This window comes from Trichosurus vulpecula, chromosome 6 (assembly GCF_011100635.1).
Source record: "Trichosurus vulpecula isolate mTriVul1 chromosome 6, mTriVul1.pri, whole genome shotgun sequence".
NCBI lineage: Eukaryota > Metazoa > Chordata > Mammalia > Diprotodontia > Phalangeridae > Trichosurus > Trichosurus vulpecula.
Window position 1 is genome coordinate 225,844,491 of NC_050578.1, and position 17,203 is coordinate 225,861,693.

General features: G+C 45.5%; 1 protein-coding gene across 6 annotated transcripts in view; it reads right to left on the bottom strand.

The window, feature by feature from the left end:
• DENND2B (DENN domain containing 2B) overlaps positions 1-17,203 on the bottom strand; it is a 207,127-nt gene that overhangs the window by 32,777 nt on the left and 157,147 nt on the right. For all 6 annotated transcript variants that reach the window (XM_036764023.1, XM_036764020.1, XM_036764024.1 and 3 more), the window contains one exon: positions 1,661-1,812. In XM_036764023.1, the coding sequence (XP_036619918.1) occupies positions 1,661-1,812 (152 nt within the window). The remainder of the gene's footprint in view (positions 1-1,660; positions 1,813-17,203) is intronic.

A 17,203-nucleotide genomic window follows, 5' to 3' on the forward strand; every position in this document is an offset into this window, starting at 1 on the left:
AGCCAGGCCCCCCACTTATACCTTTCACTCAACCAACCAGTCAAGGAATGAAAACTGATTTGAAGACTAGCCTAGGCAGAAGAAACTAGACAATAAATTTGCAGAAAAATCAATCACGTAAATCATTCCAAAGCCAAGAGAAATAATTTTGGGGTTATACATTGTTTTAGGAGTATCTTGGGAAAGAGTCTCTTCCATTGGCACAGAGAAGCAATGGCAAATATGCAGCCCAGGATACTCTCTAGTGTGCCCAGAATCAGATTAAAATGTAATTAGGAAATATTTAACAAAATAAATAAAAATACAATAAAACATAAATAACATTATGTTTTAAAACTAAGTCAAACATGTGGCCGCAGGGATCCTTATGCATAGGTTAGTGGCCCTTGTTGGGCTTTTTGAGTTTGAAAAACTGACATAGAGGCCCAAGAGAACCTGAGGAAACAGGAGAACAGTGATGTAGGTAAGCTCCTTTGGGCAGGGACCGAATCCTCCCTAACTCTTGAATTTTCCCCAGCAGAGCGCACCAGGACTTGAATACTTTAAAAATCTGTCACTTCTTCTCTATGGGCACTCCCCCTACCCACTCAGGTCTCACACTTTCTGCTACTTAATAGATGGTCTTCAAAGGTGCCATGGCTGAAACATTCATCACCCTGTGGCCAGTGTGGTAACAAGGCTCCTCTGACCTTGGCTGAGTCTTCAGACAACAGGCACACAGTTTGCTTCCAGGACTCTATTTAAAAAACTTTCCAGCTCAGGAGGACGTGCCAGAATCTGTCCTCTGCTGGCATAGTCCTCAAGAGACCAGGGTCATCCCCATGCCATAAGAAAGCATCAGGACTTCAGTGTACCCAGCAGGTAGTTAATATGTGCTGAATTTACAAAGTAGGCATTTCATACTAAATGCATCCCAAATCACCTTATCTGCTGTCCATCCACATGGGATAAAAGAGGCCCGATGCCCAATGAACCTTTCTTCTGCTCTTCATCATTCCCTATACTTCCTCCCTCTTCCTACCTCCCCCCTCCCTGAGACATACAAAGGAACCCCCCCCCCAACAGGTAAAGCCTTGCAGGAGTAGCTTTAACTGGCCCAGAATCCTCTATTTCTCTCTCCCCCTCCTCTATGTTTTATACATAGTATAACAAGTATATATTAGGTTATATACTTGGCTGCTGCCAAGTCCTCCCCAAAGTCAGGGCTGAGGTCATTTCTGGTAGAGCTGTTGAATGCAAGTTCTCTGACCAAAGGCATGTCCACTTAGGAGGCGGGGGCAGTGAGGGATTCTAAACAGGCAGGAGGCATAAACAAGCTTTATAGCACAGTCATGTCAACACTGGAGCCTTCACAGGAACGAGGAAGAGGAGGCAGAAGAGCCCCTTCTAGGGTGGGCTCCAAATCCCAAATCCGTGGGGCATGGGGAAAGAGATGCAGAGCAGGCACGGGCCCAGAGATACCCAGCACCCTCCCGCCCCCCAGGCACCCCCGTCAGGTAGCACCGGACACTGGGCCCCCAAAGAAGGGGCTCAGGACAAAGAGGCTGAGCCCATGAGGCCTTTAAGGGACCCGCATCCTGGCCCCAGGGCCGGGCCTTGCCCTGCTCCATTCCACCGGGGGAGCAGGACCCCACGCTGTCTGCAAAGGGGGTGCCGTTACCTGGGGTGGTGGGCTGTTGTACTTCCTGTCCTGGGGAGTCCACATCCTGTGCAAAGAGTCTAGGGAGTTCTCAGACATTTGCTGGGATTTTCGTCCCGCCCGCCGGCCCTTTAAGTCCACATCCTCATATGGATTCTCCTTGGGCAGATCTCCTGCAGAGGAGGATGAGGGTGGGGGGAAGGGGAGAAGGGAAGAGGGCAGGAAGAAGGGAAGAGGGACACAAACACACACACATACACACAAAGACACACACACACACACACACACACACACACACACGCACAGACAAGAAAAAAAGATTCCTGTGAACCAAATAAAGTGGCTCGTCCCCCCCTCAGGCCCCCTCGGCCCCATGAGTCATGCTGCTGTCTGCAGCTGGATGGCTCCAAACAGATCTTGGCCCTCTTGTCCAGAAGCCGTGTTCCCATTCCCTCCCCAGCCCCATCCCCATCTCTCCACCCCCGTTCCAAATGCTGGCATAGGACGAGGCCTCCTTAACACCCTCCTTCCCCTGTGTGCCCAGCCAGGGAAGGGAGCAGACCCTGGGAGCACCAAAGGACACATGCCAACCACCTCCGGGTCTTCCCTGGACTGGACCCCCGTCTCCAAAGCCCCCAGCTGTAGAAGTATGCCAAATGATCTGAACACATCCCATGTGATCCTCACAGCAACCCTGGAAGACTGGCACTACACATATTCCTATCCTTGGTTTACAGATGGGTAAACTGAGGCTCAGAGAAATGCCCACAAAGCTAGGAAGTATCAAGTGGCAAAACTCAAACCCTGAGTTTTTTTTATTTATACAATCCCCTAAAGAGCTTTCAGCCATCAGCTTTTCTGTTCCCCTTCCTCTATTCATCCAATCTCTTTAAAGTAAAAGGGGCTTTAACCTTGAGGGTTTTTTTTTTTTAAATCCTGAGTTTGGAATCTTTTAATTAAAAGACAAAAAAAAAAACCAAAAAACCGGAGCCCAAATCCACATTTTTCAAACCTTTGTAAGTTCTTCCGATCCTGCTCTGTCCTTTGTTGTTGTTGGGGAATGGGGGGAGGGAAGGGGGAAGTCCAGATCTGCTTTTTCACTTTAACCTGTTTTTAAAGATTTCCAGTGGTTCTCACTGTTAACTAGTCCAGCGCTTGACCAACTTTCCAGGATAACCTGAAGGTCTCTCGCTGCCATTCTAGTCTATTTCCACACTTAGCAGACAGGACTTGGTGGACGGAGGGACCAGCCCTTAGGGATGGAAGGGGATGGAAGGAGTCTCCAAAGCAGCACACAGACACATCAGAATATCCCAGCAGGGCCAAAAGATTCTGGAGCCAGCTCTATCTCCTTTCTCTCAGCCCTGGCTTCTGTGTACACAGAGCTCAAGGTCTAGCCGCATCTTGGGCACATTGCAGAAGCCCCTGCTTTGATCTCATCATTCCTAGAACCACGACTTCTCTTAATTTCTTTCCAATAGTTCTATGGATATTCAATTCACTCATTTTAAAAATATTTGCTGCATACTTCCCAGTAACTTGGCCCTCTGTTAGTCACAATGAAGGGGGAAGGGAAAGGAAGGAAGCAAGTATTTATTAAATGCCTACTACGTGCCGGGCACTGTGCTCAGTGCCTAATCAAATTTGATCCTCACAACACCCCTGCAAAGTAGGTGCTGTTATTAACCCCATTTTTCTGTTGAGGAAACTGAGGCAAACAGAGCTTAAATGACCGAGCTGCCACTGTAGGGGATAAATTAGAAAAAGAAAAATATACTACACTAATATACCAGAGTACCAAAAGTAGGCATGGAAAGAGCATTGTAGATAGAGACAGCAGCACTAAGGCATAAAGGTACATATGGCCTCTTTTGGGGCAGGGGACAACAGGGGCAAGAAAAGATTGGAAAAACCAGTTGAGGGGAGACAGGGAGGAGCTTGAATGGCAGAACGTTGAGTCTAGACTTGACCCTGTAGACAGCAGGGAGGCATTAAGATTTCTGAACAAGGGAATGAGATGGAGGAAGAGAGGTACAACAGGTCTATCCTGGGTCCTTTTCTACTTCTACTTCTCTCACTTGGTGATTTTATCACATCTCCCTCCAGTCTCTCTTCTAAGCTTCAGTTCTACAGTCTCAACCGCCTACTGGCCACAACAAATTAGACATTCCACAAGCATTTCAAACACAAGCCCAAAACAGAATTAATTACCCCACCCCTCTTCCCAACATCTCTACTTCCTTCGAGGGCCCCTCTATTCTTCCAGTCACCCATGTTTGAAACCTTTCAGTCAGCCGTCATCTTCTTCACCCTACAAATCCAATTAACTGGATATCCAAATTGCCTTCCTACAGTTACATCATTTCTTGTATCCATTCCCTTCTCTCTAGACACATGGCTCCCTATTGCCGTTAGGATCAAGAATAAACTCTTCTGTCTGGCATTTAAAACCATTTATAACCTGCCGTATTGTACATATCACTCCCTCCCCCATGTGTTTGAACTGGTTGTTTCCCACATCTAGAATGCCCTTCCTCTGCATTCCAAGAATCAAGAGTTTCCTTCAAAACTCAGCCCAAGTGCCACATGGAGCCACTATTGCTGGTGCCCTCTCTCTCTAACCACCTTGCATTTATCCGTTTTGTATTTATTCTCTCTAGATGTGTTTTGTATTTATTTACAGATGTACCAGTTATCTCTCCTATTGAACTGGAAGCTCCTTGAGGGTAGGATTTCATTTGTTGTATTTGTATCACCACAGCCTGGCACAGGGACCAACATATAAGAGGTGCTTGTTGGTTGACAGGTAGATTTCAGAAAAGAATTGGAGGCAAATTAGCTATTTATGGATTGGGGAATGCTTAAACAAACTGTGGTTCATGAATGTAATGGAATACAGTGTTGTTTAAAAAAAATTCAGAGAATCATGGGAAGGCTTACAAAAACTGGTGCAGATTGAAGCAAGCAGATCCAGGAAAACAATATACATAATGTCTATTACAGAGTAAATGGAAAGGAAAAAAAAAAAGCTGAATGCTTGTAATTATAGTAACCAAACCTGGCTCTAGAAATGAGACAGAAAGTGGACCCTCCTCCCTTCTTCACAAAGTTGAGGGACACTGATGTATGCCGTCAGTCTCAGTTGATACATTGGTTAGTTTACTGAACTGTTTTTTCTTTTCTTTTTAAATCTTCATTACAACAGGTGGCTTGATGAGTGGAGAGGCATATATTCAAAAAGTAAGATGATATAAAACAAGATATCAACTATTTTTAAAGAGCAGATAAAGCCTGGGAGTCTTCTGACCCAAGCATAAGGTGGTACATAGGCTAGGCAAATTCTCATGACACTAGAACACTGGGCTTTCCACGGGTTCAAGCCATCCTCTAGCTGAGGATAAGTTAACTCCCTAGTTCTGATACTGGCCAAGAAGTAGTCAAGGGCCAGTTCCCTGAACTTTAACAAACATTTATTAAGTGCCTGCTATGAACAAGGATCAGAGAATTTAGAGAAAGAAGAGGCCTGCTACAGGTGATTTTACAGAAATGGAAACTGAGGCTCAGGAAATTAAGTAACGTGCCCAAGATCATACATACAATAAGGAAAATTCTGTCTCAAATCTACTTCTTTTGACTCCAGATCAGGACTCTGGTCATACTACCTCTTCCCAAAGTGCTCTATATAGGGAAGGCTTGGTTCTCAACATTCACAATGCAGCTAATTCTCCACGCAGACCAACCTACCAATCAAGGAACCAGAGCTCCAGAGAGAGACCAAATGAGAGGAACTTTAGCTGTGGGGTTGGCCTCCCAGACAGTAGCCACGGATGGGGAAAAGGAAAAGAAACACAACTTACCTAAAGGCAAATCTTCTAAGGTGAGGTAAGCTGATCCCCAGAGATGAATGCTTCCTAAGGGCATTCTTCTCCCCAGCTATTGTGGAAACCACCCTCTGACTCATCTTCCCTTGACTTTCAATACATTTTCTTGTTGTTGTTGTTGAGTTGTGACCGAAAGGGCTATAGCACACCAGGCCCTTCTTTCCTCCACTGTCTCCCAAGGTCTGTCCAAGATCATATTTGTTGCTTCCATGACACTATCCATCCATCTCGTCATCTGCTGTTCCCTTCTCCTTTTGCCTTCAATCTTTGCCAACATCAGGGTCTTTTCCATGAGTTCTATCATCTCATTATGTGACCAAAATATTTAAGCTTCAGTTTCAGTATCTGACCCTCCAATGAATAGCATGAATTAATTTCTTTAAGTATTGACTGATTTGATCTGCTTGCTGTCCAAAGGTCTTTCAAAAGTCTTCTCCAGGACCACAATTCAAAAGCATTGACTCTGCAGAGCTTAGTTTTCCTTATAGTCCAACTCTCACAGCCATATATTATTACAAGAAAACTGCTTTGACTACACAGACCTTTATCAGCATGGTGATGTCTCTCCTTTTTTACTTTGCTGTCCAGATTTGCCATAACTTCAACCCATTACCTATCCATTGGCATAGCCATCCATCCATTCAACAAACATTTATTAGTCATCTACTGTGTACCTATACACAGTGCCTAAGTATATATCATATCTCTATCTACCCACCAATCTTCCCACCTATCCATCCACTCATTTATTTCTTAATCTTAATATGCTAACCTCTGCCCTTCACATAAACTAGCTTCCTTTCCTCTCAAATCAGCAAATCCACAAATCTAATGAAACAGATTTATTCTGATGAAGTACATCTTTGGAGTTTTGAAGGGGCCACCTATTTGCGGGTGGAGCCACCAAGCCTACCCTGACCTTTTCTGTGCCTGCCCTCCTGTTCTTCCTTCAACCAAGTGAAATCAATTCAACATTAAGTTTTATGAAGGGTGCTGGGAATCCAAAGGTAAAAAAATAAAAATAAAAATTCCTGCTCTTCAGGAGCTAACGGTCTACTGAAAGAATCCAAAAGCCAAATAAACCAAGAAATTTCAAGATGGTAGAAGGAGAGAGAGAGCACTAAGAAGCTGGGAGAGCAGGAAAACCTTTTCCCAGGAGGTGGCATTTGAACTAAACCTTGAAGAAAGCTGAGGAAGGAGTGCACTCCTATTTAGACTCCCTGGGTCATTGTTTCTAGATTCAGGCATTTACTTCCTGACAGTAGCTAGCTGGGGAAATAGCCACCAATTCATTTACTCTACAAACATTTGTGATGGGCCTAGCAGAAGCAAGGAAGCTGGGGGCCATTTAAAGATAAATAAGCTGTGCTCCTTGCCCTAGAAGGAAGATAAGATAAGGTAGGAGATAAACAAAATACAAATTAAAATATAAATGTATAAAGGGAGTACCAAATTGTATGAGATTGGAAGAAGAAAAGCCAAATTCCCATCACATCTAAAGTCTGGGACCCTGGGACTCAACAGGAGGCGAGCAGAACAAAACAACTAAAACACTCATTTTTTCTTCCTTTCTCCCTGTTTAGTAACAGGACTTGGGCCCAATAACTCCATATTTTTGTGCTTCCTGACTTGGTACCTTAACATGGCTACTGCTTAGCAACCAACTCCTAGCTGGTGGGCCAAATTAAAAAACTATAGCCCTCAAAAAGAAAAAGGCATATGCCCTCAGATTTTTGCATGATGGGAGAAGACCAGCCCTGTCTTTGTTAGCAGTAAAAAAAAAAGACTGCTGATGAGCATGTGAGGTTTGAAGAAAAAGGAAAATGCCATGAGGGGCCCTCCAAAGTAAGAAAATATATCTTTCAAGTCAATGGATCTCATGCACAGGACAAAAATCTATCCCCATGTTCCTGGGGATTTCACAATTTCCAAAGCCAAGATTCTCCTGAATTAGGGAATCAACTTGTTGTTGTTATCATGAAAAACCACAATGAATTTAGGAAATGCCTTTTAGAAGGAAAAAAAAATAAAGACGGGGGAATTTTAGTCACAGTTAATTAGACTGCAGTTGGAGCAATAAAAGTCTCTGTAAACTAATGAGTCAAGGAGGGGTCAAGAAAGGACTTGGGGTTGGATTAAGTGATTCCCAAACACCCAAGTACAGTAGAGTCCCCAGTGTCTGAGCAAGGCTGAGCAAACATTTTCCCGTAACAGACTCATGTTATTAAAATGACTTGTAACTGTTCCAAAGCCCTGAGCAGGGCTGACCCCAGCAGTCAGACTTACAAAAGAGAACATAAAATCTACCAGCCCACTAAGTGGTTTCACCAGCCTGCTGAACTAAAAGTAATGAAGGAGTAAAGCAGATGAATATAGTGTTCCTTTCTCAAGAAAGAATGAAAGAAAGGAAGAAAGGAAGAAAAAAAGAAAGAAAGAAAGAAAGAAAGAAAGAAAGAAAGAAAGAAAGAAAGAAAGAAAGAAAGGAAGGAAGGAAGGAAGGAAGGAAGGAAGGAAGGAAGGAAGGAAGGAAGGAAGGAAGAAAGAAAGGAAGAAAGAAAGAAAGAAAGAAAGAAAGAGAGAGAGAGAAAGAAAGAGAAAGAAAGAAAGAAAGAAAGAGAAAGAAAGAAAGAAAGAAAGAAAGATTAAGAAAGAAAGGAAGGAAGAAAGGAAGGAACGAAGGAAGAAAAAAAGAAAGAGAGAGAGAAAGAAAGAGGATGAAGGGTAGGAAGCAACAAAGAAACAGAAAGGAAGGAGGGAAGAGATAGAAGGGAAGGAAGAAAAGAAGACAGAAAGGAAGGAGGAAAGAAAGAAAGGAAGAAAAGAGGGAGGAAAGATAGAAAGGAAGGAAGAAAAAGAAAGAAAAGAGGGAGGAACAAAAGGAAGAAAAAGGAAGGAAGGAGGGAGGAAAGAGAAAGGAAGAAAGAAAAGGAAAGGAAAGGAAAGGAAGGAAGGAAGGAAGGGAGGAAGAAAGAGGAGACAGGGTAAGAAGAAACAAAGGAATAGAAAGGAAGGAGGGAAGGAAGAAAGAAAAGAAGACAGGAAGGAGAAAAGAATGAAAGAGAAAGGAAGAAAGAAAGAAAAAAGAGAGAGAGAAAGAAAGAAAGAAAAAGAAAGAAAGAGAGGAAGGAAGGATGGAGGGAGGGAGGAAAGAAGGAAGGAGGAAGGAAGGAAGGAAGAGAGAGAGGGAGGAAGAAAGGGAGGAAGGAAAGAAAGAAGGAAGAGGGAGGGTAGGAAGAAACAAAGAAACAGAAAGGAAGGAGGGAAGAGATAGAAGGGAAGGAAGAAAAGAAGACAGAAAGGACAGAGGAAAGAAAGGAAGGAAGAAAGAAAGGAGGGAGGAAAGATAGAAAGGAAGGAAGAAAAAGAAAAGAGGGAAGAAAGAGAAAAAGGAAGGAAGGAGCGAGGAAAGAAAGAGAAAGGAAGAAAGAAAATGAAAGGAAGGAGGGAAGGAAGGAAGGAAGGCTTAGTAAGCTCTTACTACGCGCCAGGCACCGTGCTCAATGCTGAGGTACTACGTTAAACACGGCATATAATTTGCCTGGGTGAATAGCTATTTGCCAGGCTGTGCAGAGAGGAGACACATTCCTTAAGCAGCAGCAGGGCCCAGCTGGTCCAGACCCAGCACGAAGTCACAGGATCTCGGAGACCTTGGAAGCCTTCTAGTCCAACCACCCCCTGAACAGGACTCCGTTCTATAATCCACCTGCAGACCTGTAGTGAGGGGGAATCCACCCCCTCCTAAAGAGTCAAACCCATTTCTAGATGGCACTGTTAAGAAACTTTTCCTTAAATCAAGTGTAAATTTACCTTTTTGTAACTTTCATCTAAACACTCTCAGTTCTTTGAGCTTAAGGACTCTCATTCCCCTAGCTCCCTTCCCCAGAACACCATGCCCTTTGTGAGAAGTGGCCTCCAGAGCTGAACACTGTGCTCCAGTCCTGGTCTGGAGTTCTCTATGCAGAGAATACCAAGTGCCAGGAGCCTGATAGAAACAAACTCCCATCACATCCAAAGCCTGGGACCTACTGGAGGAGAGCAGAATGAAAGAACCAAAAGACCAATTTTCTCTCCCTTTTCCCATTTAGCAGCAGCATCATACATTAACTTCATATTGCTGTGTTTCCTAAGTCGGTACCCTGAGATGGCCACTGCTCAGTAACCAACTCCTAGCTGGCTGCAGGGCTGGAGGGAAACTTCTACTCCCAAACATGCATGGCCAGATTCACTATGCCTCCCTTAATACAGCCTAAGATCGCACGAGCTTTATTATTAATATATAATAACTGACATTTCCATAGTGTGTCAAAGTTTGCAAAACACTTCACAAATATCTGAAGCACATGACAAACCTAGGAGGCGGGTCCCACAGGTATTATTACCTCCAGGTTACAGATGAAGAAACAGAAGCTTCATGATCACAAAGCTAGGCAGGGTCAGGGATGGAATTTGAGCTAAGACCTTCTAGGCTGACACTCTTCTTGGCTGCCCTAACCTACCATGTGGCTGACGTATTAAACTTGCAGTCTCCCCAAATCTCCTTTTTTTTTTCAGATAAACTGCTAAGAAGAGGGTTTTTTTTTTCAAGTCAAGTTTAAGATTCCACATTTATCCTCACAAAATTCAAATTCTGCCCAATATTCTGTCCTGTCAAGATCTTTTTAGCTCCTGACTCTGGATCCAATGTTTTAGCTATCCCAAGCTTTCATGTTACCTACAAATATGATACGCACACCCGACCTGGGAAGTCTTCTGTTCCGCCATATCAAATCCCAGACCTGTTGGGCCAAAAGGCATCTTCAGAGGGCACCTCCTCCATCCCCCAAATACACAAAAGCTTTGCCTCAACGACTCCAGACAGATGTTCTCAGAACATTTTCTTAGAAGAAACTTAGAAGAAACATCGTTTCTAAGCTAAGGGGCCGTCACCCCAACAATATGCCCTGTTCACCCCTAGCCATACCAAACATGACCTGAGTCTCCAAGGATCTCACCAAGTTTTACAGACCGACTCAAGCCCCTAGATTTTTCCATTCAAGAGCCCTGGAATAAAACAACAAAGACAGTAATAATAGCTAACATTTATAGAGTGTTTTAAGGTTTGCAAAGTGCTTCCATATGTTCACTTATTCAGCCCGAAGACACAAGCCTTTTGGGTAATGGGGTTGTATTATTAAATAAGAATTGGGGCATGAGGAGACCAGACAGGCCAAGGGAAATTCCCAAGGCCTCCAATCAGGTGGGTTGAGCAATGGGGAAACGGTGCAGGAGCCCCTGAAGAGGGGAGATTGGAGTGAAGCTGTGGAGGCTGGGGGAGAGGTCACAATTCTCCAGCCAGAAGCTGAACAGGGCCCAGAGGAAGGACTGGGCCACGTGCCTCAAGGCAGGACTTTCACCTGCATTCTAAACTATTCAGCCTGTGAGGAATGCAGCCCTGGGGTAGCCACCTGGCCCTGAGCTGCCCCTCAGACCGCGACACCAAGAGACCGGCTCTCTCCCCAGGAGGCCTAGCCCTGAGCTGCCCAGTTCCACCACAGCCCAGCTTGGGAAAGCTAGAGGTTTCAACCTTTCCCAGCTCTGCAGCGGAGATAAGAGTCCAGGGCATCGCCAAGAATTTCCGCTTTGCACTCTCAGAAGGGATGTCAGAGGCTTGGCTTATCTCAAAAGTGCTTTTGGCTAAAGAGACAAGGCTGCCCAAGCTGGCCCGACCCCCACCCCCAAACCTTCTCACCACTACATCCTGGGGGCTATACACAAGGAGGCTCATGTTATTCCGTCCCTTCTCACCTGCCAAATCTTCCTTTCCAATGAAGCCCTGTTTAATACCAGAGAGGTGACGGTGACAGTCCCCTAGGAGGGGACCTAGCTGCATAAAGGATATTTGGGGGTGGTGAGGAGAAGGGTAGAACGAGTACCCCCAGCAGAAACTCAAAGTCACTCAGCTGACATCTTAGAGATACAGCAGATTATCTGGGGCTTTGGTAATCTGGGGCTGCAGCCCCCAGCACCCATGAACAAGCACCAAGTTCCAGGTCCACTGCCTAGTTCCAGGAGAGTCTCAGCTCTCCCTTTAAGGCACCCTCCACATTACACCAAACTCCTCCACATCCTTTTCCATCCTCTTCAAAGTGTCTGAACAACTCCCGGCTCTCAAAAAAGAGAAAGGACAACTTCTCCTGGAAACCAGCCAAGGGACATTTTGCCCGAGTCCAAGGGAGAATGAATGACCCAGGCTGCTCCCCTTCCCAACCGCCGCCCCCCACCCCATGCTCTCAGTCCCCTCCCATCTTCCCTTCCAAGTTCATTCCTCCCATTCATGACTCCCATGATTCCCCTCTCTTCTCCTCTCCCCTTCCCATGCCCTCTGCAGCTCTCCGTGCCCACCCCTCTAGATGCCTTCATTCCTCTCTTGCATAGTTCCCAATCCCCACTTCCCGGCATCCCCCATCCCCCATCCCCCCGCTGCTAGCTCCCCATGTACCGCTCTGGCCTCTTATGTCCAGCTCTTCTAAGCATGCCCTGTGATGGCTGCTAAGCTGAATCTCCCTACCCCGCCCCTTCCCGGGGAGAATGGGGAAGCTAAGCAGAGGCTAGAAATGCTCTGCTAAGTGACCTCGCTCATGGTCCCAGCTCCCAGTTCAGTCCTCGATCTGGAAGAGCTCTCTCTGCCTGGGGCAGGTGGAGAGGGAGAGGCCCCTCCTCAGGTCCAGCAGAGCTGCCCCTCCACACAACTGCTTCCTGGGACACGTTTTAAGCAACAGATGCAGAATGGAAAGAGTCATCAGGTTTAGAACAGCAATACCATGTTTTAGGGGAGTATTTCAAGTAGGATGGACAAGGATTAATCCCCTGGGAGAGAGGGAAGAAAAGGAGAGGGGAGGGGTGGGGGGGAGGGGAGGGGAGGGAAAGAAGAGAAAAAGAAAGAAAGGGAAAGGAAGGAAGGAAAAAAGAAAGAAGAGAAAGGAAGAAAGAAAAATAAAAAGAAGCAAAAGAAGAGAGGAAAAAAAGGAAGGAAGGAAGGAAAGAAACATTTATTAAGCATCTCATAGGTACCAGGCACTGCGCTAAGAGCCTAACAATCTCACTTGACCCTCATAACCCTGGGAGGGAGGTGCTATCATTACGACCATTTCACAGATGAAAAAACTGAAGCCAACGGAGTTTAAGTGACTTGCCCAAGGTTAGAAAAGTTAGACAATTCCAAGGCTGGATTTGAATTCAGGTCTTCCTAACTCCAGGCCCAGAACTCTAACCATTTCACCCCTGGAGTCAGCTCAACAACAGCGAGGCAAAAATTCTCTTTCTGTAGCCTTTCTCTGAGACAGCTCGGTATGGTGAAACTGAGAGGTTAAGGCTAGAACCACTTCTCCCCAGGGCCACACTTAAAGCAGTGCAGTCTAGTAGACAGAGTGCTTACCCCAATACTCAGCACAGCGCTTAGAACACAGTAGGCACTTAATAAATGTTTACTGACTGACCTGAGTTCAAATCCCATTTCAGATGGGCCAGTCACTTAACCTGTGTAGGTCTCGGTATCCCCATTTGTAAAATGAGAGGGTCGGAGCCAATGACCTTCCAACGAGAAATCTCTGGTCCTATTGCCTTCGGTCAATCACTTACAGACTAAGACCCCAGAGGAGTTCCCCAGGGTCAAGTTAAGACAGTCAGAGGAGAACCTAGGTTTAGTTCTTCCTCTTTGCAAAGAGCCAAGTTCTGCTACACAGCAAACTTCCTCCTCTTGGTTCAGAATTATTAGAATCTTAGAGCCCCTTGGAGAATATTGAATCCAACTACTAACTAAACACTATCTCCAGCACCTCCAGCAAGGGGGCATTGAGCCCCTTCCTGAAGACCTCAAGAGACAGGGCTTCAGCTACGCTGCTGGACAGCATTGACTACTACAAAGTTTTCCTTTGTTGTTGTTTGGTCATGACCCCATTTGGGGTTTCTTGGCAAAGATACTGGAGCGGTTTGCCATTTCCTTCCCCAGCTAATTTTACAGATGAGGAAACTGAGGCAGACAGGGTAAAGTGACTTGCCCAGGGTCACACTGCTAGCAAGTGTCTGAGGCAGGATTTGAACCCAGACAGATGATTCTTCCTAACTCTAGGCCCCGGCGCTCTATCCACCGCACCACCAAGCTGTTCACAAAGTTTTTCCTTATTTGAGCCCAAATCTCTTTAATAACTTCTGCTTGTCTGTCCCCATTCTACCCTCTGCAGTCAAGCAGAAAAACACAAATCTCATTTCCACAAGACAACCCTCAGCCATCAGGACCCCACTAACTACTTCCTTTCACTAATCCTTATGTAGCAAGATCCTGGCCCTCCTCCCCATTCTGGGTCACTCTGCTTGGGGAAGGCTCCAGTTTATCAAAGTCCTTTCTAAAATTAGGTACGCCAACGAAAACAATGCCCCAGATGAGCTCTGACAAGGGCTGAGAACAGTGGGCCCATCGCTCCCCTCTTTCAATAAGAACAGCCACCTACAAAGTACCTCCTAGATGCTAGACAATAGGGTTACAAAAATGAAAAAAACACCACCCATCTTTTTTGTCCAAGAGCTTGAAATATAACTGAGACTATATTAGGCCTTCTACAGCTAACAGTCTAGATTGCATTGGTTTTTTTGGTTGACATACCCTCCCCCCACCACATTGACGTGTAGTCATCACGTCTCTCTGGTCATCTGGTCATCTGGTATTTGGGTGGTAAATGATTTTACAAATTCAAATGTAGGACGTCACACTCATCCCTGTACATTTCATCTTAGTTTAAACCCTTCAGTCCAGCCTGTCAAGATCTTTTTGGATCCCTGTTCTCTTACCCAGTTGTTCAGCTATTCCTCGTAATTTCCTACTATCTGGAAATTTAATACAGATGCCATTTCTGTCTTTATCCAAGTTACTTGGGGGAAAAATACTGCAGAAGAAGACAGGGCGAAGGCCAAATCCCTGGGGCACTCATGTAGAGACCTCATTCCAAACTGACACTGATCTATTCACACATACTTGCTGGGTCATAGAACCAGAGATTAGGCACATGAAAGGACCGGGGAGGCCATCTCATTCAACCTCCCCATTTTACAGATGGGGAAACCAAGGCCCACAAAGAGGAAGTGATTCACCCCAGGATCCACGGGTGGGAGGTAGTAGGTGGGATTTGTCTGATTGGCCAACAGGTTCTAAATTATTTAGCTCACATCTCTCCATCTTGTCTATAAGGGTATCATGAGATGCTTTATCAGATACATTGCTGAAATTCAGGCATATTCTGCCTAGATCTACCGGTTCAGCTTTCAGTAAGAGGCCATGGAGTCCGGCCCCAGAATCAGAGATGTAGATACCTAAGACATTAATTAGCAGCTAGGTGGCACAGTGGATAGAGCTCCAGGACCCGAGTCAAGAAGACCTGAGTTCAAATGTGACCTCAGACACTTACTAGCTGTGTGACCCTGGGCGAGTCACTTAATCCTCTTTGCCTCAGTTTCCTCATCTGTAAAAAATAAACCAGGGAAGGAAATAGCAAACCCTCCAATATCTTTGCCAAGAAAACCCCAAAATGGGGTCACAAAGGGCCAGACACAACTGAAACAACTAAAAACAACAGCTATTTGCCAAAAAGCACAGCTCTTTATTCAATGGATAGTGAGCAGTCTTCTCTCTCTCTCTCTCTCTCTCTCTCTCTCTCTCTCTCTCTCTCTCTCTCTCTCTCCCCCTTCCTTCCCCCCTCCCCCTCCCTCCCTCCTCTATTTCTCTGCCTCTCCTGTCTTTCTTTCCCTCTGCTTATCTGTCTCTCTGTCTCCCCCTACAGCCCCCATTACCAAGATACAATTGTAGTGAAGGGAGGTTGGTCAGGATCCCCTTGATCAATTGATTTTCCCCGCCCAACCCTTTTGGGATGAAATCACAGAGGGGGCAGATAACAAAGGCAGGGTGTTTATGTGTTAAATGAAATGTCTACACTACGCCTTTGCCAAGTGGGAACAAGCTTTCTTTGAAGGAACCAGAGGGTCAGTTAGCAGCCGTTAGAAAGCTAGCTTGCCAGCTCTGAATGAGGGTCCAGGGCAGGAAGCAGCTTCAAGGAATGTGACCTATAGCATTCTTGAGGAGAGCCAGGATGGAGGAGGAAGAACCCAGCTCTTAAGATGAGAGATCTCTTTGCCTCTTCCCTCACACCCTTAACAGGGAGGGAGGAGGTATCTCTCCTCCCTCATCCTCATCACCCATGGAGTTATTTGCATCAGAGCCATTCCCCAAATAGGAGACACCAGATCCAACAGGAAGCCAAGACAGTTGAAACAACTCCAAGAAAAGTGACCCCCGGCAGCTATGGATTTGAGAAAGAGAATTAACTCTGACAGTCAGAATTCTAGGTTTGGAGAGGATCAGGCCAGGGAGTCCAGCTGAGAGACCCTTCCAGCAGAGACATAGTACCTGGGGGCATGGGGGAGCATCACGAGGACCCCGCAAGAAGAGAAAGGACATTGCCACATGACTAACTTTGATAGATTTGGCTCTTCTCAGCAAGGTTTTAAGACAACTCCAAAAGGCTCATGATGGAAAATGCTTTCCACATCCAGGAAAAACTGTGGAGTCTAAATGCAGATTGAAGCATACTATTTTCTCTCTCTTTTTTGTCTTGTTTCTTCTTTCTCATGGTTCATTCCATTGGTTATAATTCTTCTTTGCAACATGACTAATGTGAATATATGTTTAATGTGAATGGATACGTAGAGTCTACATGAGGTTGCATGCCATCTTGGGGAGGCGGGAAGGGAGGGAGGGGGAGAAAATTTAACACTCAAAAGCTTGTGGAACTGAATGCCGTAAATTAAAAATAAATAAATAAATGTTAAAAGAAGAAGAGAAAGGACATTGAGATGGGAGCTCCCTTGGCCACATGTGCTCCATTTATTGAGCCTCACTAACAGGGGTCTTCTCTATGTATACGCCCATTCGTCCCATGGATACTATGTGTCCTGGTGGGAGGGGATGCTTCAGGTTTACATGGGTAATGTTCTATAGCTACAATTCTCCCTACGCTGTCTCAATAAATATTTTGCTTTGAGCTAATGTGTCTCATAGTTGACAAATTAAAGGTTAGTACTCTGGTGGAGGATCATGAATCACAGTTTTAGGAGCATGGACCTACAGAGTAACTGGACATGAGGCAGCAGCCAAATCACCCTCTGGGAGACCCAACCTGTAAGTCTCAGATGCCAACTGGAGGGGTGGTTCCCAGAAGGGGCGCTACACAAACTCCCCAAAGAAAGGATCGGTAATCTTGCCCCATCCTAGGTGAAAGAACATACCACCGACAGACCTAGAAATGCAAAACAGAACAAGGAATCCTTGAGTCCAGGCAATGTACGGTTCTGAGAGCTCCTGTGAAGGCTAGGCTATCAGTCACCAGATTTACATCTCCAAGGTCATTCCAGTAGGGAAGAGGCAAACAGTGATCCCACACCCAGAATCTCAAAGCAAGTTAAGGCATCGAGAGCCTGGTCATGAGATCATCTGATCCAATTGGAAGCCCACAGCTCTCAGACCATGGACAAAGCAAACTGAGGTAGGCATGCCAAACTTGAAAATAAACCTAGGGTCAAGCCCCGAACTCATTGCAAAGTCTTTCTCTGAGTTCTGAAACCCAAACCCCACTAAGGGCTCCAAGCAAAACTCAGCTAA